Below are 24,527 nucleotides of genomic sequence, written 5' to 3' on the forward strand. Positions count from 1 at the left end.
TTGAGAATTCTTCTTTGTTGTTTCCAAGTATGTGAGTATTGCTGAAACACTGTAGAAAGTGACAACAAGGCACGATATAGGCCAACATCTGTGCCACCTTTTTTTATAGAAATGTTTCCGTATTAAATTGTTTTAATCTATTTCATATAACTTGTCTACTAAAAATTGTGTGTTCTATACATTTAAAATATTTATTCGTATGTAAATAAACTAGTTTTAGAAACGTTTTTATTCATTTTCTAAGGGAGTATCAACAATATAAAGTACAACGTGAAAAATAAAGTAGAATAAGAATAAAGAAATAAGAAAGTTAATTAAAGAAGGATTTTAAATTCTTAATTTTAAGAACTGATTGCGTCAACGGTCTTGTTTAATGTCATAACCAAACAATAATATTCAAACCCGTATTATGCCTGGCTTGTTTACTTTTTAGCTTCACAATGTCTTAAAATATTTTATTTTAAGCATTTTGCATAGACCATAAAGCGAGCTTTTAGTTTTAAGTGAATTATTATAATTGTTTAAACATTGTTTGATATTGTTATTAGTAATTTAATAACAAATATCAAAACTTGTGTAATATTACATACCTGACACTGAAATTATTAAAAGTACATATTAGCAATAAACTTTGATGTATCATAATACATTTAAAATAAACATGTAACATATTTAAACAAAAAAATTAAGGGAATTTTAAGTGATTAAGTTTTTCTTATTGAAAAAGGTCAAGGCCGTTTAGGTTAACGAGAATTATTCGCCTTTCGTTTAAGCTCTGATCTCTTAACCATGAACACTGAATAATAGGTACTTAATGCATGGTATATGACTAATTATATTTCAGAAATATTATAGCTCCCATATCGTATTACATCATAAGTGCTTTCACTAAGAAAGCTACCAACTTCATCTTTGGAATTCTTCCACATTGGTCTAAAATATTTTAAGTGTTACTGAAATCGTGGGAGCTATTCAATCAAATACACGGAATACAGCATAGTAATTGAGGGTGAAGCCGCGGATACGTGCTATAGTATGATAAAAAAAATAAAAAATCACGAATAACACAAAAATAACTCATAAGTTTTTATATTTTAAGTTTAATACATTTAAATTATTTTACCAAACAGCCAGTTGTATGTAATTTGCTATGTAATGTGTTTACCGTCTTTATTAGGATATATGTTCATTCCCATGGAATCCAAATCAACTTCCTTCCGATTTAGCTCTGGACGATAATACACAAACGAGTTTTAAATTATCTGACCAAGATGTTATCACGATGCAAATGGAATAATCGAGAGAACCCAGTGTATATATTCCAGTGTAATATAATGATTTCATGTAGTACAGGTTTTGTACGTGCTTCACTTCAAACCATGGAGTCATCTCTCTATCTTGCCTTTGTGGTAACTCTCGTCTGTGCCGCTATCACTATTGTTGATGTGAGTATTAAACCTACTAAAATTAATTAATATTTAGACATGTTACTTTTTAATTTTAATTTTTTTCCTTCTATGCTATTTTTTTTTTTTTAATTACTCATTTTGCAGTTTACTAAATATTACACCCATTAAGTCTAAACTATGCTAACATAGGTTGTCTGGTTTAATTCGTAAAATTAAAATATTTTATAAAAAATTTATATTACTACCACGTATTAACACGTCCACGACGACGTATACACCATAGGGTACACGCGATATTTCACAACTGCTGTCGTGTACCTGATCAGGTACACACCAGGCTTTTGTAAAGTGCGTCGTACGTCTGATGGGGTACACGTTGCTATGCATTTCATTATTGCGTTTTTATTGTTTGCCTGTCTTTTTGGTTTGTTAAATTTTGACCCCGCACTTAAATAAATACCTCAAACTATCATGAAAAAATGTGAAATGATTTTTAGGCACCCCTTGGGGTAAATAAAAGAAAATATACAAAAATAATTGTTATTGTGCAAAATTGCAAAGCCTATATTCCTTATATTCGTATTCGTTATACTTATACGTTTGACGTAAAAAACTAATTGCGAGTTTTTTGTTATTACCTATTATTAATAAAATTCGACGTCAAATAAAAATGTCAGAAAAGTGTTAATTTCGTAAAAAAATAATTAATTAATTAATTTCATCCGAAAATGTCAACGTGTTACCTCGACCAGCTTGGTATCACTAAACGCAATTTGAACGTTTTCAAACACACATAACATACATATATATATATATACATGTATTATATGTATATATATTATATATATAACAAATGCTAATTCTATACATATGTATTAAATATGTTTTATAGCTTTAAACTTGCGCTATATTATGATAGGTTATTTTTATTACTATAAAGATTTTAATTAACCATGTTTTGTGAACTAAGGTATATTGCTGAATTATAGAATAACAATTCTACATATGTAATCACATAAATTTATGTTTACATAAAGAAACCACAGCTGTGAATGTTTACAGGGCGAGTTTGACAAGAAGATGTTAATAGAACATGCGAGGACGTGTATGAAGGAGGGAAATTTAAGCAAGGGTATGTATATAAATAAGTTGTATATGTATATATATATATATATATATATATATATATATATACATACATATATATATACACATATATATGTATATATATATACATACATATATAATTACACAAAGATTATATATATATAATCTTTGTGTAATTGTAAGCTTTTTATTAATTCTAAATAATGATTTTATTACGATTTAATTTGCAATTACGTTATAATAAAAAGTGTTATTTAATTAATTAATACGACCATGAAAACAGTATGGAATGTTTATAAGTAATAAATAAAATATTTTAAGCCAACACATTCTATTAATGACTTTCATAAATAAAATGTTCATTATAGTAACTCCATGTTCCGTTTATATTTTCTAAAAAGAAAAGTAATAACGGAATAGTACTAACTACAGTAAAAATACATTTTGTAGCTTAACAATCTACCTGGTCAAATTATATAAGTTCATATTGGACAAAAATCAGGGCCGTCCCCAGTATTTAATGCGCCCGGGGCAAATCATGCCTTGGGGGCCCCCACATAAAAATTACATTTCGTCAGTACAGCCATACCAAGTGATAAGGAATTTTTGGAAATTGTTATATGTAAATAAATACTCCAGTTTTCTGTGTGTAACAAAATACTAAATATATTATATATGTACATTTAAACATGTTTTAGAATAGATAATAGAATATTGAATAGACCTATATACATAGATATAAAGAAATTATTACTTTGGCTCTTTGGCATACAATACTTTTGTGGAACTTTAGGGCTATTAATAGTAGTAACAGATATAAACGCAATGCATAACTATTTCAATCTTAATGTCATAACTATTATTTACCTTTGACAGAGATAGTTTTATTTTTAAAAAGAAATCTTCCTGGCCTTTGCACTAGCAAACTTCTTGATTTCTAACTTCAGCCTTTTACATTCTTCATTTTCAATAGACAGCGTGGCAAGGGATGACAGTCTCTCCTGAGACATTGAAGAACGCAAGTAGGTTTTTATCAATTTAAGCTTACTAAAGCTTCTTTCACAACTGGCAACAGATATGGGAATAGTTAGAAGGATTCGAAGTGCAATCCATAAGTTTGTGTATAGGTCCTTTCTGTCTTCTTAATCACTTTAAAAATTGTAATGGGGTTGCCTTAGCTAGGCTTATTTCATTCACAATAGTTTTGACATGAAGGAGTTCCTGATAAAGTTCTTTTCCGCTTATGTCAGAGGTTTGCCCAAACGATAGGTGTTTCTGTAAATTTTCACAACATTCCTTCAAATCTTCTGCGTGAGGGAGTTGTTTAAGGTCGTATAAGAACCCCCATTTTAAGTTTTGGTTTGAAAACTGAATCAACCTTTCTTTTAGGGAAGCCTGCATAATGTCCAATAGTGGGTAGAAAACTTTCTTTTCAAGTCTTCTTCTGTGGTTGCTTTGTAGTCACTTTTATTTTCATAATCAAAAAGCTTATTTTTTGTTCTTTGGCGTTTTTCTTTAAACAATGGTTCCACGTCAGTGTCACTACAAAACTCTTTGGCTTTTGAAACTGAGTAATTTAAACAGTCTTTACGAAAATCATCTATGAGCTGTAAAGTTTTTGCAGCAGATTTGATGTTAAAGCAATATCAGTGCTTTTATCTTGTAAGGTTTTACTTATCAAGTTTACCTCAAAACAAAACATCGTGCCAAACAATAAGGCAAACCAGAAATGAAAAGTCTTCCATGTGAATTTGGAGGGACTTAGCTTCAGATGAGATTGTAGGGTCATTGACAGTTTCACTCAGTTCTACAAGAGCGTCAAGGACGTCTTTGTACTGGTATCGAACGGCAGATACAGAACTTATTCGAGCCTCCCATCTTGTTTCACAAACCTTTTTCAAAGTTAAACCTTTTAACACGGTCACTGACAACGCACCAACGTTTTGGAGATGATGCGAAAATAGTGTAAATCCTTTGAAGGATTCCAAAAAGTAGAGTAGACTTGACAGATGATCTGGCTCCATCTGCAACAACCAAGTTGAGGCTGTGGCATCCGCAGGGTGTAAATACAGCTAAAGGATATTCTGAGGATATTCGTGATTGGACCCCTTTTTTAGCTCCTGCCATGTTTGCGCCATTGTCGTACCCTTGCCCGCGGCAGTTACTCATGTCCAAACCACATAACTCTACCTCTTCTGTTAACAATTGAGTCAATGCTTCCCCTGTTGACTCCTCAGTAATCGTGTAGCCTATAAAACTTTCTTCAATAACAATTTCACCATCGATCTCCTCTTCTTCGTGAACATAGCGAATGGTGAGAGATGTTTGTTTGTTCCTTAAGACTTACGTCTGGCGTACAATCCAACTTAACTGAGAAGTACCGTGACAGCTCTATTTTCTCGATTATATTGTTTTTCACCTCCTTTGCCAGACAGTTTATCAACTCATTTCGAATATTGACACTTAACATTTGAACTCGATATTCACTCTCTTCAATGCATCTTAAATGTTCCATCATAAACGGATCAAACTCTCCTAGTAACTGGATAAGGCCAAGGAAGTTTCCGTTATTTTTTGTAAAAAGTTTTGTTGAGTTTCCACGAAAAGCCAAGTTGTGTTCTGCTAAGTAATTAATAATAGCAATAATTCTTCTTGTTTTGCCATCTCTCGCCTTCTTCTTGTATTTCGCCCATAAGCTCAGTATAAATTGCTGCATTTTGGTTGATTCTACGTTCAGCTTCAATCTATTGCTGGGTAAGCTTAAAATGCTCAGATGACGTTTCGTGAGATGAAGCTTGCTCATGAAATTTTTTCCAATTATTGAATCCTTGCTTTTTGCCAAAACTTGAGTGTGGATTATTGTCAAATAAACGACATGGAAAGCAGAACACTGCATCAGAAGAGCAAGAATAAACTAACCACCGCCTTTTCACTTTCTCGCCATTTTCTGCGTGGCGATATTGAAAATCATTTGAAAAATGACGCTTTTCACTGTTTAGTGGATAGTCATTATTACTTTTTTAAATGACGGAGCACCCCTTGTTATGATTTCATCTCTCTCTCTCTCTGACAGTTAAATTTTCAGGCCAAGTTGACGGGTCATTTGAAAAATGTTTATTTTGGTAGTTTAACATTTCAACAGTTCCCTTCTTAAGCTTGTCACTGGTTTCCTCCTTCAGTATTTCAGCAGTCTCCTCTACCTCAGTTAAAATTAGGTCTTGTTCACATTCATGGTCGAAGTCCTGGGTATTTGAAGTAGCGAGTAAAGATGAAGTAGGTTGTTGGGTAGTGCCCTCAGCTATTGTGAAGAATTTTGTCAACTTGGGTACTTTACTTAAAAGAGCACTGTGAGCTAATTCACTGTCTTTTGTTAATTTCCGTCTCTGAGTACCTGATAGTTTTTTATACATTTTAATAAAATAATCTGAAATAAAATGAAACTTTTTCAAAAAAATGATGCTTGATTACTTAAAATGAAATTAAAAAATAATTTTTAAATCTGTTGGTCTACATGTTGCGTAGTTTTTATGCCTACGCTACGAAAGGCAAGCTAGAGTGCACATAGTACCTTGGTCGAAACAACATTTACATAATTATTACCAATACATATGACAACCAACACATATTTAACTACCACATGTCTGTAGCTTTTGTATATGTAGGTACTAATACAATACGAAGCTCACCTCTCACGTACACATTCGCTTAATTTCACAGTTCTAAGCCTCTACAAACACTAAACACACTAGAGTAGTTAGCAACCTAACCTATACGGTGTAGACGCAATGACAGTGACAGTTGGAGTTGCGAGTGCGGTGTTGCCAAATGGTCTAAGTTGTTTTTGCTGGGCGGTGTTTCCAAACTTAACTTACTAAAAATAAACAGTATTTTTAAGTATATGGTTCAAACCAAGTTCTTTTTAACAAATATTAAGGCACCGGATTGGGGGTTTGTATGTATGTAGTAGAATATCGTTGAAATTTTGTTTTACAAATTTAATATTGACTATGAGTAAGGCACCTCATAGCCGCGGCGCGGCGCCCTCTTGGCCGCAGCGCCCGGGGCGACCGCCCCGTTCGCCCCCCCCTTCGGACGGCCCTGACAAAAATAATATCTGAATGAAGTTGCATGAATTCAGTCACACATTTTAGACATGCCAAAGATAAAATATAAACGATTAACCATACAAGAAATTGAGAATGAAATGGGATATTTTTCCGGACATTTGTCATCATTCAGTGATACAAAAAATCAGTATCACTGATATCTGGAGTTTTAACAGAGAACACTTTAAAAATAAATTATTATTATTTTAATGCAACTTTTTAACTTTTTAAATTCTTTTAATATTTATTATTAATATATTTATTCATTATCGGTGTTTTGTAGTTTGTTATTTAATATCTATATTCTATTTCGTGTTATTGTATTTGTTAAAATTTTAGTTTATTTATTATATTTATTTCTATACATCTACTAATAAGATGTTTAAAATTGAACAAACAAAGACTGGTAAACCCTGTATAGTTTTTAATAATGTCAAATACAGGCAGCATAGGACTTTGAAAAGTGGAGAGTTATCTTGGCGCTGCCTTGGAAAAAGTTGTGGCGCATCAATTAAAACCGATGAAAATATTACAAGAGTGACGGTTTGTAATAGCAAACATAGCGGTGAACACCCTGTTACGATGCGTTATCTCTTATCACCGCATCGCAACACTCGAGCTGTAGCGACCACTCCTTCGACGGCGCCGCCAGGATCCGACACTCCAAGATCTGGCTCATCGACTGCATCCGCCTCAACATCGGTGCCTGACACTCCACCTGCACTCGACACACCGTGTACACCTTGCACAGGGCCTGTCTATTCCACCCCTGGCCAGGTATCCGTGCTGACCGTCACACCGAGTGGGGGGCTCCCATCTGGTTCACCTGACGACCTGGTAGAGGAGATCTTTATACTTAGAAAAGAGATAGAGCGCCTCAAAAACGAGTATCAAGGATTGTTGAACCACACAATCGAATCTGACACTCGTTTGCTCCAGTTCACCGACGAGATCTTCACGGTGAACAACTCGCCTCGCGTCAACCAGATCGTCCGCGCTTCCGCGACAGTGGACTGCGGGATACAGTGCGAGCTCCCGCTCGACCCACCGTTGGAGCCCGCATCTCCCGCTGTAGACTTTGGTGCACAGTGTGACCTGTCACAAAACCCTGTTTCTTCTGCGGTGTGCAGGTGTGCAGACAGCACTGAGCTTCTAAGTGAATTTAAAACCACAATAGAAGTACTGGAAGCTGAAAACCAGTGCATAAAAAATCAACTGCAAACTTGTGGGTGCATGGTATCTAGTTGTTCTCAGATGTGGTCACAAGTTAAAACAAAGAAACCGGCATATCCTGGAAATATTCAAAACAAATCGTCATTGCAATCACCAAACAAAATTAATAGTCTACCGGCCCACAAATATATAGAAACAAATGTCCCTAAAATAATAACTACAGAAAGAAGGCATAAAATTAATAAAAAAAATAGACATTCCTTTAAGACATCCATTCCCAACAGTAAAACAATAATTATTAATGGCGACAGTCACACCCGGCATATCACGGGACTTGTGCGGGAGTTGACCGACTCTGCGACCTCGATTGGCGGCGTGTGCATGCCTGGTGCCAGACTGCTGGACATAATCAAGCTGAACCAGTCATCCCCTGGACCTGGACCTCGATGTGAGGTACTGATTGCCGGCACAAATGATTTGGCAGTCGGTGCCCAGAGAAATATATTGCTGCCCGACAAGCCGATGCCGAGTTCGTCATTGCCACCCTGCCGCACCGTCATGATCTGCACCCAGACCTTCCTGTCCACGATGAGACCGTCCTCGTCAATGCTTACATCGAGGAACTGGCTGCCCGATATAATGCCAGAGTGCTAAACTTGGGGGGGATCGGCCGAAAGTTCTTCACGAGGCACGGACAACACCTCACAATGAGGGGCAAGCGGCTGCTGGCTAGGATGATTGTGAGGGTCGCATCGGAGAGACCTCTCAAGACTGCGGGGTGCACCGGGCCTGGCGATTCCAACTGCCTCCTCCTCTCCCACCATTAGCCAGGTGCCAGCTGCTGTCAACCCTCAGCACCAACACTCCGGAAGACTGCAGCACATTTCGTACCCTGAAGCTCTGAGGAAATACTCTGTGCTGGACAGTGGCGATAAGTCCGGATCTGCTGCGGCCGTGCCACGGGAAGTCAACGGAGCTCAGGCTGCTTCGATGTCGCCCGGAGGCGGGGTTCTTGCTGGTGCCACAGAGGCCTCCGAGTACATATCGCCAACTATACGACAGACTGACTCGCAATCGACTTTTTTAGGGAGCCCACTTTTCGGCAAAGGGCTAAGTTAGCCAACTCAAATCGGTACAAACAAAAAATACACAATAATGATTCATTACGACTGCTTCATCAAAGTGCCCAATTAGCAACTAACAAATTGGAAGAACTTCAACTTATGGCTGAAGAACTGAAAACAGATATTCTCGTTGTAACCGAAAACGGTTTTAACAGTGAAAATATTGGTCTGTGCAAAATTCAAAATTATAAATTGGCAAACTCATACTGCAGACAGGTCTCTAAGGGAGGCGGTGTTGCTATTTTCTTAAAACGAAATTGTATCTTCACAAACTTTACAATCAAAGAAACGTCTGAAAAACATTTTGAAGCAGTCGGGGTCAAACTTGAAACAAACAAATCAAAATTAGTCGTCGTAGGCATATACAGGTCTCCTGGAGGAAACGAAGACGTTTTCTTTTATAGTTTAGAAGCTTTACTTACGGACCTGGGTAAACAAAAAAATTACATTCTGATGGTGATTTTAATGTTAATGCACTAAACAACAATCACTCATCTACCAAGCGTTTAGTCGATTTGCTAAGATCATTTGATCTTGAACTGTTGGTGAAATCTCCAACGAGAGTAACCACTAATACTCAATCGGCTATAGACAACATTATTACTAATATCTCTGATGTCGCAGTGACTGTGGTCAATACAGCAATCTCTGACCACTATGGCCAAGAGGCTATTATCAGAGGTAAACTATTCAAAAAAGAACCGAAAATTCCCAAACAATAAGAGACACAAGGCCTGGAAATATTGCTCTCCTCAACGCCTACCTTTCTAAAGAAAAATGGGATTTTCTAAATTCGATACAACCGGTTGAACAGCAGTTTAAAACTTTTAATGAATATTTAAATTTCCATTTCAACACCTGTTGTCCTACTAAAACAGTTAAAATCGGTACAAAAAAGACGTAAAATACTTGGATTACAAAAGGCATCCTTGTTTCAAGGGAAAAACTTAAGTTTTTTTCAGAAATCAATAGAACCACGACCAACGAACAATTTAAAGCCTTTTTTCGAGTTTACAAAAGAACTTATAGGAAATCATATGATGTTTCTAAATTAATTCTTTTTTCCAAAAATATTTCCAAAACTGTCTGGGACATTATAAACAACAAAAGTCGCGAAAATAATCAAATAAAAGTCCAAACAGGGGATAGACTTGTGAGTGATGCCTCAGAGGTCGCTAGCGAGTTTAATAGATTTCTTGCATCTGTTGCTGGTGGGCAAGATCCTCGTTCATCACTTCCACAAGGAAACCCCAGGCGTAGACAGAGCCCAGCAACCTCATTGGTGCTGGCTCCTGTGTTTGAGGAAGAGATTAATCAAATAATTCAACAACTTCCAAACAAAAAGTCTAATGACATTAATTTTATGTCAATGTGGCTCATAAAAAAATGCTCAAAGCATATAGTGAAGCCACTGACCAAATTAGTTAATCTATCGTTTCTAACAGGAGTCTTTCCCTCTCTCCTAAAATTGGCAAAAGTGCATCCAATTCATAAGAAAGATAACCCCAATTCAGTAAATAACTATCGGCCTGTCTCTATTTTGCCTGTATTGAGCAAAATATTCGAAAAACTTTTTTTGTCAAGAATGCTAAATTTTTTAAACAAACACAACCAACTTTCAGACGACCAATTTGGTTTCAGAAAGGGAAAGTCGACAATTGACGCTATAGTGAATCTTGTCGATATGGTTGTAGAGGGAATTGAAGGTCATAATCACACATTAAGTGTATTTATTGACCTTTCAAAAGCATTTGACTGTGTTGACCACAAAACACTGCTTGACAAATTAGAATCCCACGGCATTCGAGGCGTGCCACTTTTATGGATTAGTTCATTCGTAAACCATAGAACACAGGTCGTCCAAATTTCGAATCAAATTTCAAAACCTACTGCACTGAGATATGGAGTTCCCCAGGGATCAATACTCAGTCCAATTCTTTTCCTGATATATGTTAATGACATTGAATCATCACTACTGCATGGAAAGCTTGTGCAGTACGCAGATGACACGACTCTCTGTTTTAGAGGAAGTACAAAACAAAATTTAGAAATACAGACCTTTGTTGACCTTAACAATTGTGTCCAACATTTCAATAGCCTCAATCTTCAAATAAACTCATCAAAATCAAATTTCCTAAACTTTTCAATGCGCTCTATAGATATTGAAAGAGGTCCTGCTGTTATGGTTGCAGATACATTATTGGAAGAAGTCTATTCTTCAAAGTTCCTTGGAATACACCTTGATCGAGGGTTGACATGGAAAAATCACATTGATTATGTTTGTGCCAAATTATCCTCAGGAGTTTATGTCTTAAGATCTTTGGCAAAATACTGCCCAAGTCAGGTACTGATTACGGCGTACTACGGGCTAATTTATCCCCACCTTTCGTATGGAATCGTTTTGTGGGGAGCCTGTGCAAACAACCATTTTATGAGAGTTTTCAAATTTAAAAAAAAGCAATTCGCATTATCGCTAATTTAAACTTCAGAGAGTCGTGCAGGACAGCTTTTAAAAATTTGCAACTGTTGACTTTGCCATGTCTCTACATCTTAGAAACAACCTTATACTGTTTGTCTAAATGTGCCTTAACCAGAGGACGAGACATACATGAATATGAGACAAGAGGCAGAGATAACTACCGTTCGGGAATGCACAGAACGGTGGTTTATGAACATTTGCCTTCGCAGGCAGGTGTTCATTTTATAAACAGATTGCCAAACAAAATTAAAAATGCCTCAACGCCCAAGGTGTTAAAAGCTCGTATCAAACTCTGCCTGGCGTCAAACGCTTTCTACAGTGTTGATGAGTTTCTGGCATTCAACTGGGAGACCACGCGATGAGGAAACTGACTCCAGCGCCGAAAGTGGGCGTAATTGGCATGGAATGAATGGGGAGTGAATGTTTGAATGTTGTAAGTTTAAATGTGGCCTTGATGTGGGATGAATGGAAAAAATTTAGACATGAAAATTGACGTTTGCTATGCAATGTATATTGTCAACTGCAATTAAACGATTTGATTTGATTTGATATCAGTGGAAAGAAATTAACACGAGTTAAAAGTTTTAGTTAGGTTCTGATTGTGTAAAAAAAATTATGGTTGCCTGCAAAATCGGTTTTACGGGCGAAGATTTTACGTGACAACGTCTTTTTCTCGGTAGAATATTTATTGATATGAATATTATTAAATTGCACAACAGGAACAAGGAATTGAATGAAAATAAGAATTGCACAAATTTTAACTATAGAAATATATTTTGTTTACTAAAACATTGTACATAATTTGAAATTAATTAAAATTTGTTATTGTAAATGGTAAAGTTGAATAAAACATTTACTAAAATTGGAATTTGAAATTCTTGCTAAACACAGTTAAATTCTAACTCCGCGCGTGGTGATTGGTCGGTTTAGTTCGTTTGTTTGGTCGCACTGTTATGACAGGTTAGAGGTTATAATTTGTTATTTTAAATGTTTGACTAGCAATACGCGCTGTTTCTTCTCAATCGACTGAATTACGATTGATTGCAGAGTGATTTAAACTAATAATTTACTTAACACTATCAACATTTGTCAATAGTATGACATAACCTATAAACTCAGTTTCTCAACTTTTGTGTCAATCTAACAATTAATCAATCAATCATAGTTTACGATAATGAAATATCAGTGTACAATTATTTACCTTTATTGTTGTAGTTGTTGTAAATGACGAATCTAAGCACTCCACATTTTCACGAATAAACATAGTTATCTGCTTTATCCCGTGCGGCGGACCCACAGTTATCTGCTTTATCCCGTGCGGATCCCGTGCGGCGGACCCACTGGACGGGCATCGTAACGTTAACGGGCGTTACACTTTTTCATGAGTGACTCCGAGCCGCAACCTAATTTAAGACGTTGTCACGTCAACAGAGCGAAGAAAAAAAAGGTGCAAGAGGTGACACTTAAGGTCACTGTTGCATAGTGATTATTGTCCCTGGTGCAAACAGGAAGTTGTCTCGCCACAGAAGTGACAACTTGATAACGTCTCAGCGTATACGCGTTATCATCCATAATAATTAGTGTTGTTATTACATATTCTTATTTGATACTTTTTGTCAAACAATTTCCCAAAAACTATGAAACATTCAAAATTATCAGGGTTTTTTATGTTTAACATATGCTTATATACGATATTTTTAAAATCATATTTAAAACCTTTGGGCAATCTTTATATTCATGTTTTAGATTATTGTTACATTTCATTCAGTTACAAATTAATTAAAAAGTAACAAAATATTTAAAACAATAATAATTCAATTAATTTGAAACAAATTTGGTACTAACATAACTGATACACCTTAGACCACTTGGTTAAGTTCACACTTTTAATTAACTTAAAAAATAATGTAATTAACATTATCATACCGAACAACAATTTTTTATTTAGATTTCAAAAGATTATTATTGGTTTTTCGGTTTTTAACATATCTAGAGTATGTATTTAAATACCTCTTCCGGATCAGTCGGAAGACAGGTAGATTTCACATATAGCCGTTTCAAATCTTTTTAAACATATTTACTTATAATCGATTTTATACTCCCATCACTTTAAACAGTCATTACCTTGAAACCTTAAGAGTTATCGAAAAGTAAGCAAGGATAAATGTTGGTTGAAATAGCTTGAAAATTGTAAGAGAAATTCCAATTTTGGTTTATGTTATAAAATACGCGAGAAAAATTCAGTGCAAATGTAATTGACCGCCATCTTGAAACGTTAATTTGTCTAAAAAGTCACAAAATCAGATTTTATTTAGTATATTACATCCGTGTAAATAAGAACGGGGAGAAAGAATGGGTTATTCTTATCTTATGCAATCGAATTAAAGTCCTATTTTGTAGTATGGAGTTTATGCCAAAAATCTTTAAACCTTGGATATTTACACTGGTGCACAGTTTTAAATGGTTTACAAGATAAAAGTGTGTTTTTGTAGCAAAACTAATGTCATTTTACTAAAAGACTTGATTATCTGACTATGAATTGTATTGACAATAATATAATGGTCCAGAACGCTTACTTATCTAATGTTTGACTCTTTCGTCGAGCCACTTTACATGCATGTATGTGTTATTATACTGTGAGTGTTGTTACAGAGGACATGGAAGCTGTCAAGAAACACGAGTATTCTGAAGAAAAATACAAGGTATATATATGTCTACATATTTAATAGTAACCTTTCCATTTCAGAAAACTTATTTATTGCTACAAATTATGCTAAAATATTACTTGGTTAATTGTTTTTAATTAAATATAAAAGCGTCCTACCATTTAAACGTACTTACTTTTTCTGTAAGACTAAAAATGGTAGAAATTTCAGAGGTGAAACATCAATGTATAACACTAAAAAAAAAAAACAACTCTTGGCTGATATTACTTCTAATAAATATCAATGTCAACAAAGAATTTTCGAATTTTCGTAAGGTTTGCTTTATTTAAAACAACGTAAGAGTACACAAAATCACATGTCGCGTAACAATCTTCGCTAAGTCTACATAAAAATTTAAAGCATATAAGACATCATACGAAATAGAAATTTTAAATTCCCCTTCAGACAAGAAATAAATATTTTTACCCTACTAAGTGAAGGATTCAATAACGCTAACCCAAATTCCATATTAATATTAACATGCACCATCATACATTCTTATCAGTAGATGAGTTTCATTAAAAGCTTTAAGTCTGCAGAAGCTATTTATTGAGATGCATTGCCACATTATATATTTATATTTTTCTTTACTAAGTTATGTTTCATAGTAGAGTTTAGATAATAAACGATCTGATGAGGTAGAGAGGATGCTGCAACGCAAGAGAGCGCTGAAATAAAGTCTGACTTTAACATAGAATTTCACCCCATTACTTTTTATTTTTATTGTATGAATAATCTACATGTGTTAATATGTCTCATGTTAAAATCTAATGTGATTGCATCAAGCTTCTTTACAAATTTATTTATTCTTAAAAATCATGGTTACCCGTAAGACCGAGTAAGATTACTCAGCCAAATTCTATCGAGTATCATGCACTACCATCGAGCACTGTGTTGCTAATGAAATTTTGTGCAAAATTTCAAATCTGTACGTCAGTTCGTTTTCGAGATATCGCGTGGACAGACAGAAAAACAGAAACGTAATTTTTACAGCCCCCGTAATTTTCACTAACGGGGACACAAAGCTTAGCCAATGACACAAAATGTTTTCTTCCACTTATTAGGTTACATACAACTTTTTAGTAATGATACTATTGTAAGTGTGAATAAAGTTTATTTTTTTAAATTTTATAGTAACCTTTCAATGGAATAAATGAAATTTTGTTTTTGATTCATCTTTTAAAAATATATGACTTCTGTTTTGTTTACAGTGCTTCATCATGTGTATTGGCGAAAAGTTAGGATATGTAAGTAAAACTTTACGTGTATTAATGTATCATTTCAATTAATCAACATACTATTATAATAGAACTTGCATTGCGATGGTAAATTAAACAGCGATATGCTTAATTGTGTACTGAATTAAGTTTCGTTATGTTACAGATAAAGAACTCTAAATTTGATGAGGCGGGAGCCTTGAATGCGACAGAGGCTATTTTTGGTGATGACGATGACAAAAAACAAAAAGCTGGACAGATAGTAAAGGACTGTGCGCAGAAGTGTAAGTGTTGAAAGTGCATGCTTTACTTCAATATTATGTTTATAAAAGATCGGTATGCTTTTCATTATTGTAGATACTAACTAACTTACATAAGATAGCTCAATGTATTTACCTTTAAAGATGATTTGAGCTTTTTGATTTATATATATATATATATATATATATATATATATATATATATATATATATATACAGAATTATTCATCCTTATACGAACGAAAAACCATACAGTGTAGTTTGTTCGTTGTAACATGTTGAATTGGCGTGAGAAACTGAATTTAGGTTAGCATTGCTGCATCCATATTTTACTTCATCTATGAGTATTTTTTTAATATATTATATACAAGTATATACTCAAATTAAGGGTAGGAACATTTAATTTGAAATTCCATTATATTTTCAATGTCAACAATGTGCAAGGGTTAACTCATGTTGCAAGAAAGTAGTCAGGAAAATATTTGGAGGGGGGGTCCAGACAACAGATATTTTCCCGTAGTGGACCCCATTTAGGGCCACATTAATTAGTAAGACCCCATTTTGTTCCTTAAAAAGTTCTTGACCCGTTTCTTTGTTTAGAACGGTCTTTCAGCAGTATATGACAGTAATACTGAATTATTTAAATAATAATAATCGTTTACTAAAAAGGTAATTGAAAAAATTGAAAATTTTGGGGAGGGATCTGAATTCCCTTGGACCCCCTCGCTGGCTACGTCCTTGTCATTTTTAATAAATGAGTTATCAGAGAACTTAACAGGACGAGAACTGATTCCTCTTGTTGTTTTTCTCACCTGTAGATTGTTGTTCTACGAATATTTATTTTTCAAAACATGCCTTTAGATTTAATTGTAAATATTTATATCGTAATATAAATATACATCTCTCTGTTACTGACTTATTTGTGTTACAACTAGATAACAACACACCAAGTATCACGGCGAAGTTGAGTGATAGATTGAAGGAGTTGCATACCATTGCTACCAGTTAAAAATAATAAATTCGTAATAAATGTCTTTTAATTATTTTGTCTGAAAACATTCCGGTGTAATCCACGGCCTTAAATATATTTAATAAAAATAGAATTTCGAGGATAATTAATAACTTTTATACACTCTTACCTGTTCATTAGAATAATACTAAACTTTCATTAGCTCAAGGAGTAGCTTGCGAGCGATCCATGTCACTGTAATGTTTAAATACGATGTCATTGCAGAATATATTTTTAAGAAGATTTTAAATTTACAATTGTGTATTAGGAACCGTCTATACATAAGAACTATAAGTGACACCTATTGCATAAGTTCAAGACTAAATTGGCTACAGCATTTCTAGGTAAATTCTGCCAATCACCGTGTACAGTTCACTTCATCATTGCTCAACATCACAAATATCGAAGCCACTCATATTGGTAAACATTTTTTTATTTTTAATGTATTTTTGTGAATGTTATAAATTTGTATTGCACAAATGACCATATTGTGTCTCCATCGTTGGGGAGAGCCCATTAATGTCTACTTCTACTCTCTCTTATGAATATTTTGTATTTTTAACGTCATTTGTTTGATTATGTTCTATGAACTGAGACAGAATGAACGCAAATTAATAAAACACAACAATAATGAAATACCCAAGTGTTAAATATATTATACAACACTAGTGTTTATTTTGACAGTGTGTTTTTAGACACAGTTTATACATTGGCAAGATGTCTTCAAGGTTAATTAATTTTTAACCTCAGGACTAACAGAATGAAGCGTTCTTTAGCACGAACTATGGCGAGTTATTCCAGTGCTGACAACCTATTCTGTTTCAGTACAAGAAAACCCAGGTAAAGGATGTGACGTTGGACCCTCGGCAGCAGAGTGCTTGGAGAACGGGATCCTTGAAAAAGGGGTAAGCATCATGATCATTCCTGCAGCTACTTTAAAGCAATGCATCTCAGTTTTTCCCTCAAAACACAATAAATGAATATTATAACAAAGTTATTTAATAATGATAATACAGTACAATTTATAGCGTTTACTGTGAAATTTAGACAAGTTTTCATTTTAATAGGTTATACATTCAATATTTCAAAACCTTACTTTATGGAACTAATAACTTTATATTATAATACTATTGATGTTAGATGAAATCATTTGTAATCTACATTCTTAGGCTTACGTCAAGACCATTAACTAGATGTTTCTGGTTCATGCCGCTTTGAAAATTGCATAAATGTTTCTGCACGATGCGAGCCGAAAATTCTAAAATTATATTCATGACACGTAGTTGTGTAATACTATGTAAAAATATTTCTGTACATCCATGACTTATGTTTCAGGTGATGGAACAGAGTGAATATACCCCGTAACGTCGAGGCAATACGCTACCCTGAACGCTGGCCAAAATTATGTGATGTCATAACTAAAATATATCAAAATGGTTGTTTTCCTTGGAATAAATAAGTAAACCTTTCATTCTGTATTTATTAACAACTACTTATTCTAACCCCTTAGGCGTACAACCCTCTATTTATGCCCAATAACATGTAACCAAGGATAATATATCATTTGATATTCATTTCATTTGGCACTGTGAAAACATGGAGCACAGACTAAGCCATTAGCACTCAACAAATCAAAGATTATACACAAACTTAAAATATATATTCACTTAAGTACTACCTACGATTGTTAAAATTGTATATTGATTATGTGATGCTCATTCACAAATATATACAAATCCGTTCTAAAGGTGAATAAAAAGGGTGAATATATAAAAAAAATTCATACCGGTGCAATGAATATCTGTATGACATACGAGACTAATTTTAAGCTTTAGGCTTTATGTTAACATTTATATTACTAGTTTCTAATAAAGTCTAAAACTTTATTATAATTTTATGTGACCAATCCTACTTTCTCAAACGTCTTTCCGAGGCTTTTCTCATAGGTATAAGATGTAAGATAGGTTAAGGATCCAAGATGTATAAGTTGTATAGTAAAAGCCCACAATGAAGCTTTTCGTCAATCGATAGAGGAATTTCTCCTTAGATAGAAATCAATCGGCAACATCTATACGTATATAAGTATTCCAGTATTAAATAAATTGTACACCTCAAGTGTGTAGTGGACAATACTGACCCAAAAATGTAATTGCCACCAAAGTCGTAGTTATACTGATTTAAAAATGTCCCGTCTTTTAGGTGGCCTGCCGATTCTTAATAGTACACTTAGAATCATTTGATGAGTTGGGTCAAAGTAACTAATTATTTTTGTAAACATATTTAGATAGTTTTCGTTATGTACTTCGACCATGAATGAAGTCAACTACAGTATCAACTCTTGCGTCAGCACATCTTCATAAATGTGTACAACTCTAAAAGGCTTATGAACACATCTGTTGATTACATCGCTGTGTGACGAGTACATCGGTTTAGTTATATATTACATGAACTCGCCTTCGGCTCGCTGGGGGCTACGCCCCCAGGCCCCCAAAATAAGTGCTTAAAATTCGGGGATAAGAGGAATTCGGTGACAGGTAATTTAGAAGTAGAATTTGTTAATTTTTATCCCAATGTAGCAAAAGTTTTGACTTTAAGGCTTAAGTTTTGATTTTGTGGCTTAACCGTTAGAGATACAACAAAAAGCGACTGGACCTTTCTTGTCGGAAATTTAATTTTCTCTTTCGATTATGCCATCAGATTTAAGCTACGACCTATAATTTAGGCATTACAGAGCTTAGGACAATAGACTGCACTGGGCAGTTTAAAAATATCACGTAAAACTTAAAAAATCAATACTTTAAAACGCGTTATGCGGCCAAACCGTTGAGGATAGGACAAAATGTTACCAAACACTTTTTGTAGATCACGCAATTTCATAAATCCTTTTAAAAATTTGTTTTGAGCTACGACCAATTGTTTAGCCGCTATCAAGCCCGGAATGTAAATTTTTAGGCGAAAATTTCCAAATATATTCACTTAATCGCGTTTTGCGGTCAAACTAATGGAGATAGAGTAAAAAGTCACTGAAACTGTTTTGTAGATCATCTTATTTCCTAAATCCACCTTTTGTTTTATTTTGACCTCCGACCAATGGTTTCACCGCTATCTACACCAAAAAAAAAAATTTTCACGTAAAAATTACACAAAAAATGCACGTAATTACTACGTTTTTTCGGCCAAACCAATGGAGATAGGGCAAAAAGTCACTGGACCTTTTCTGTAGATCGCGCAATTTGCTAATTTGATTGGTTAATCAGATTTCAGCTATGACCAACGGTTCCACCGCTATCGAGCTCGAAACATTATTTTTAGCGAAAAAATCTCTGGAATGTCAAATATTAGAAGGTTTTGTCGCTTAACCATGGAAGATAGACTAAAAAGTCACTGGACCTTTTTTGTAGTTCACTTCATTCCTGACTTTGAATTTTTCGTCAGATCCGAGCTAGCTCCAACGGTTCGCCCGCTATCGGGCTTACAAAAAATGCCTCCAGGGGTGAAGAATGCATGAATTTTCTCGAATTTTTTTGAGAGGTTTAAAAGTAAAAAAGCCCGGTTTTCAGACTTTTCCTCCGGGTCGTATTGCAAAAGGTACCTGCATGCCAAATTTCAAGTTTCCAGCACTTCTAGAACTATGTTAGAATTTGTATCTATATATCAGTGAGTCAGTCAGTCAGTCAGTTTCACATGCGGCTGTATAGTATATTAGATAATTCTTCACAAACAGTAGCTGTCACTTAAGTATCGCTTGTGAACCACCTCTTTTAAAGGACTGGAATGTGTTTTTAGACCGACTTTTCCCTAGCATACGGGAGAAATATGGGAAGATAAGAAAAACATTCCCTTCGTCATAATTGGAGGGCTGCAGGTTTTTACATTCAGGGAAACAAATTCCCGTTTCTCCATGCATTTCTCGGACAAACAATATTTTGGACAAACCATATGGCACCACATGAACAACGCAACCACGCTTTATGTACAAAACAATGGAAGTTATACAGGAAATGTTTAAACTTAACTAGGTCTAGGCTACATGCAGTTCTGGGACAAATACCAACAGAACAGGAACGAACAAACCAAGTACTTATATATTTAACCTATTGAGGGTTATTCTCATTGATTCGCTTTTTAATACTCTTTTAATTATTCTTAAAAATTATGTTCAATAATTTCATTCTAGTAAACATTTATGAATTAGATTAATCCCTAAATATTCTTAGTTTTGTTTTTCAACTACGTATTCAGTTTGTAAGTATATTTATTTATACTAGTACAATATTTATAACTAAATAAATCTACATTTCGTTACTTATTACAAATATAAAATTCTAACATCAAAGATGTACTCTATTATATAAACAGTCAGGATTATTTTGTGTATGTAAGGCTATGCATTCTAATTGTTACCTGGACACTAAAAAAGGCGGAATTGTCTGAGTATTCAAACATTAAACTTCATCCATGCTTTCTTTCATGTTTTTACACAGCTTCTTCTAATACACATCTTTCCACTTACTGTTATTTTTGATAATAAAACCTTTTTTCTCAAACTTTACTTTTCTATCACTAGTACAGATTTAAATCATTTTGGTATTCCCCTAGCTTGCTTTGACAATGGAAGGATTGTGAAGGTAACATAATTTTCCGGCTATTTGCCATCGTTCAGTGGTACAAACAAATCAGTAACACTACATTTTGAGTTTTGCAATCTGATCTATTCTTCTGCTGAATAACTAAACCATTCGTAATTATAGTTTATTTAACAATTCACAAATCATACCAGAGTGTTGTGACACACATAAGTCAGGAATCACAACCACCATGCGGTGTTTCAACTTCAATTACTTTAAAACACGCACATAATAAAAACAACACACAACACTAGTTATTAAAACTGAACTACAGAGTTCAGGTCATAATAGGTCTGCCTGCATTCGTCGACCAACCACCTACGATCGTACGACACAACATGGTGATTGTGATTCTTGACTTATGTGTGCTACAACGCTCTGAAAGGATTTGTTGATTTTATCCTAGATAATAATTATGTGTTAGGTTAAATATTCACCTGAAGAAGAGATCGGATTGTAGACTACGAAACGTTGTGTGATTGATGTTTTGTATCACTGAACGATGGCAAATGTCCGGAAAATCCTGTTTTCTTCACAATTCCCCTAGCATTAAAATGTTCCAATATCTGGCATTTGTCTTAAGGTGATCCAAATATGATAGTATACAATAAAATTGTTTGTATTTTCAAAGTGTATATGATTTACTTTGATATGCTTAAATTTTCAGCTTTAACAGGTTTGATTTTAACCGTCTTGCAAACGTTCAAAACGTTGAACATCGTCACATAGTATTGGCACTTTATTTACAAGACACATACGTGCATAATGGACGTTAAACCAGTTTTCTAAACATTACACTAGCTCTGAATTAGCAGAAAAATTTCTAAAAAGCCAAAATAAATACAATATTGCACAATATAAAAAAAAACATTTACTGTAAAGACCAGTTGTATTCGTAATAGGTAAGCCTCGATACTACCTGCTTCATCTTTTAAATTAAATAAATAAATATTTCATATATAGGTTACACCTAGGCTGTTTTTTATTTAGGAATTCTAAAAATCTACTTAATTAAAGCCTTTCTTCAAAATAATACGTCACCAAACCGTATTATTTAAAAAAATACGATGCATAGATAAAAAATCTATTATTTCTTCATCTTATTCTCAAAGTGAAAATTAACTCACACATTGATAAAACATGGCGTACCAATCTGTGTTTTGCTGAAAGTTACACTCAGAAATCATACTTATACTATTTACTGATTAGAAATTGTTATATTTATCTTAGGTAACATATTTATTTATAGAACTCATCATCCAAATGCGGGAAGAATGTATGTCTAGGTATTATAACAGTACCATTTACAAGTACACAATATTGTATTTTGTAATAGGCGAAGACAGAACTATTTCTGTAATTAAGCGAGGAAGATTGCTTAATTCTTCTCAAACCACTGAAGAACTGTTGAACATACATTGATTGTCTCACAACATTGTGTAGTCTTAGCATTTAATCAGGAACGATATTTAAGGTAAATTTGTTAATTTTATGATCCTGTGGATAATTTTATGGGTAAGAACTAGACTTACACCAGACCAGAATTACGAGTAAATACGTGAACTAGGAGATCTTTGCAGAATTTTCCACATTAATAGTTAAAGTATGTCCTTGAATAACAGGCTAATGAAAGGACACTTTAAGCCAAGACCTCTATGTTTACCATGGGAAAAGTATTAGTGGTTTGCAGTATTCTATAAAATCAGAGAGATGCCTTCACGAGAAGATTCATACTCAAAATTTGCTTAATTTTAAAGTGTCTTGTTGAAATAAAACATCAACTTAAAAGTTTGTTCGTTATTTACCATTTTGCTTGCTAGAAGAGTGTGAGTAACACTTTAAGTAACTAATTCAAGTTGTGCATCACTTTAAGTATTTTACCGGGTAAAAAAGTGATATAAAAAGGAAGGAAATTGGCTAGTCGTAACAAAACTCACAGGAAGGTACTTGGTGTGCTAACCTTTCTTGAAGACGTATGAGGGTTCCTACAGCTACTGATAATAATATTTGTCCATGTTATGTATCTTGAACTTATTCAGAAAAGAGTGTAAGGAAGATTTAAAAAAAGCATAGACGCTGCGCTAATAACTGACGCTGTCCATTTGAAACTTTGAAAAATATTAATAAGTACAACAAAATTGAAAAACCAAAAAGAATTACAATTTATTTTTAATATGACATTATCAATTAACGTTATATCAAAATAACGTATATGTATTATGTTAAAAGAAGAGGTAATAATTAGACATGGAACTTGCATTAAAAATACCTCTATTTTGTTTATTTTTCATTTGACTTACTTCACTAAGAGGTTATCGCAATGGTGCTGTTTACGCTCCGATTGAGTACAATAGAACGAAGGAAAGGTTTATACAATCAGACAACACGTATCAGTCCATTACAATCACTCCCGTGTAGCGACGATCGCAGTAATGTAAACAGGAAGTTAGCTTGCAACAAAATGACAGCTTGACAACAACCACTCATTACTGTACTGCTACAGTCCTCATCAGCATCGTGCCCTGCTTTACCTAATAACTTTTAAAGAATCATTTATTGCCAAATTACTCAATTTGTAAAACGGTAGTATATTCTCAAGATTTATAGGTATGAATTTTGACAGTATCCGAGGATTGAAACTGTGTTACCGAAATAAACATATTGTTTGCCATTGATAAAAGGGCAATGCAATACGTTATTACAATTTGACTATAGCTTTTGAAATTATCAATCATACTCTAGACAAAATTTGAGACATCTAAGATTTTTTGCTAAAGTTCTTAAATGGCAGGGGGCCTTAAGTATGTGGAAGGAGATTCAATGTGTTGAGAGCATCAGATAGGACTGTAATCTATCACATTGTGGTACGTCGCAACCACAAGGATCTGTATTCGCCTCTTAATTTTTTTAACTGTATTTAAAAAAAATCTAAATTCATTTATTTTCAGAAAAGCATTGATTATATTGTGTTTATGTATAACTATATCTAACCCTCTAGAATTGCTAATCGACGGTGAAAAATTGATTGAAAAAACGTTTTTTGATTATATTAAACCTAAATTACATGCATATTGTTTTACGTAAATACATTTACATTAATGTTTAATTACATTAATTCAACAATAAATAATTGTAATAATAATAAACAAGTTAAAATAATTCATAGATGTTAAAGATATTTCTTTTTATAACAAAATATACAGAAACTCTTAGTTTAAAAATTAAGAAAACATTGGAGTTGTAGATTGAATATGAAAAATACTATACAGTTATTATAAATATGATTTGACAATATATATTTAATAAAGTG

The 24,527-nt window shown here is 33.9% G+C and overlaps 2 protein-coding genes across 2 annotated transcripts in view; one reads left to right on the forward strand and one right to left on the reverse strand.

Annotated features, from left to right (window-relative positions):
* Positions 1 to 24,527, reverse strand: part of LOC124356748 (general odorant-binding protein 19d-like) — an 87,909-nt gene that overhangs the window by 17,989 nt on the left and 45,393 nt on the right. The window lies entirely within an intron of this gene.
* LOC124356746 lies at positions 1,367 to 18,065 on the forward strand. The gene is made up of 7 exons (XM_046807931.1): positions 1,367 to 1,445; positions 2,472 to 2,541; positions 14,051 to 14,100; positions 15,315 to 15,350; positions 15,487 to 15,604; positions 17,415 to 17,494; positions 17,925 to 18,065. Exons 1-7 carry the CDS (start codon positions 1,380 to 1,382, stop codon positions 17,952 to 17,954), a joined length of 450 nt encoding a protein of 149 aa, XP_046663887.1. The 5' UTR covers positions 1,367 to 1,379; the 3' UTR covers positions 17,955 to 18,065.

This window comes from Homalodisca vitripennis, chromosome 3, assembly GCF_021130785.1.
Source record: "Homalodisca vitripennis isolate AUS2020 chromosome 3, UT_GWSS_2.1, whole genome shotgun sequence".
Classification (NCBI taxonomy): domain Eukaryota; kingdom Metazoa; phylum Arthropoda; class Insecta; order Hemiptera; family Cicadellidae; genus Homalodisca; species Homalodisca vitripennis.

Bases quoted from the DNA above. Each gene is read 5' to 3' on its own strand.
- LOC124356746 (XM_046807931.1), top strand. From the start codon at position 1,380: ATGGAGTCATCTCTCTATCTTGCCTTTGTGGTAACTCTCGTCTGTGCC. The intron at 14,101-15,314 runs GTATATATATGT...TTTTGTTTACAG, and splicing joins ATTCTGAAGAAAAATACAAG to TGCTTCATCATGTGTATTGG. The intron at 17,495-17,924 runs GTAAGCATCATG...CTTATGTTTCAG, and splicing joins ACGGGATCCTTGAAAAAGGG to GTGATGGAACAGAGTGAATA.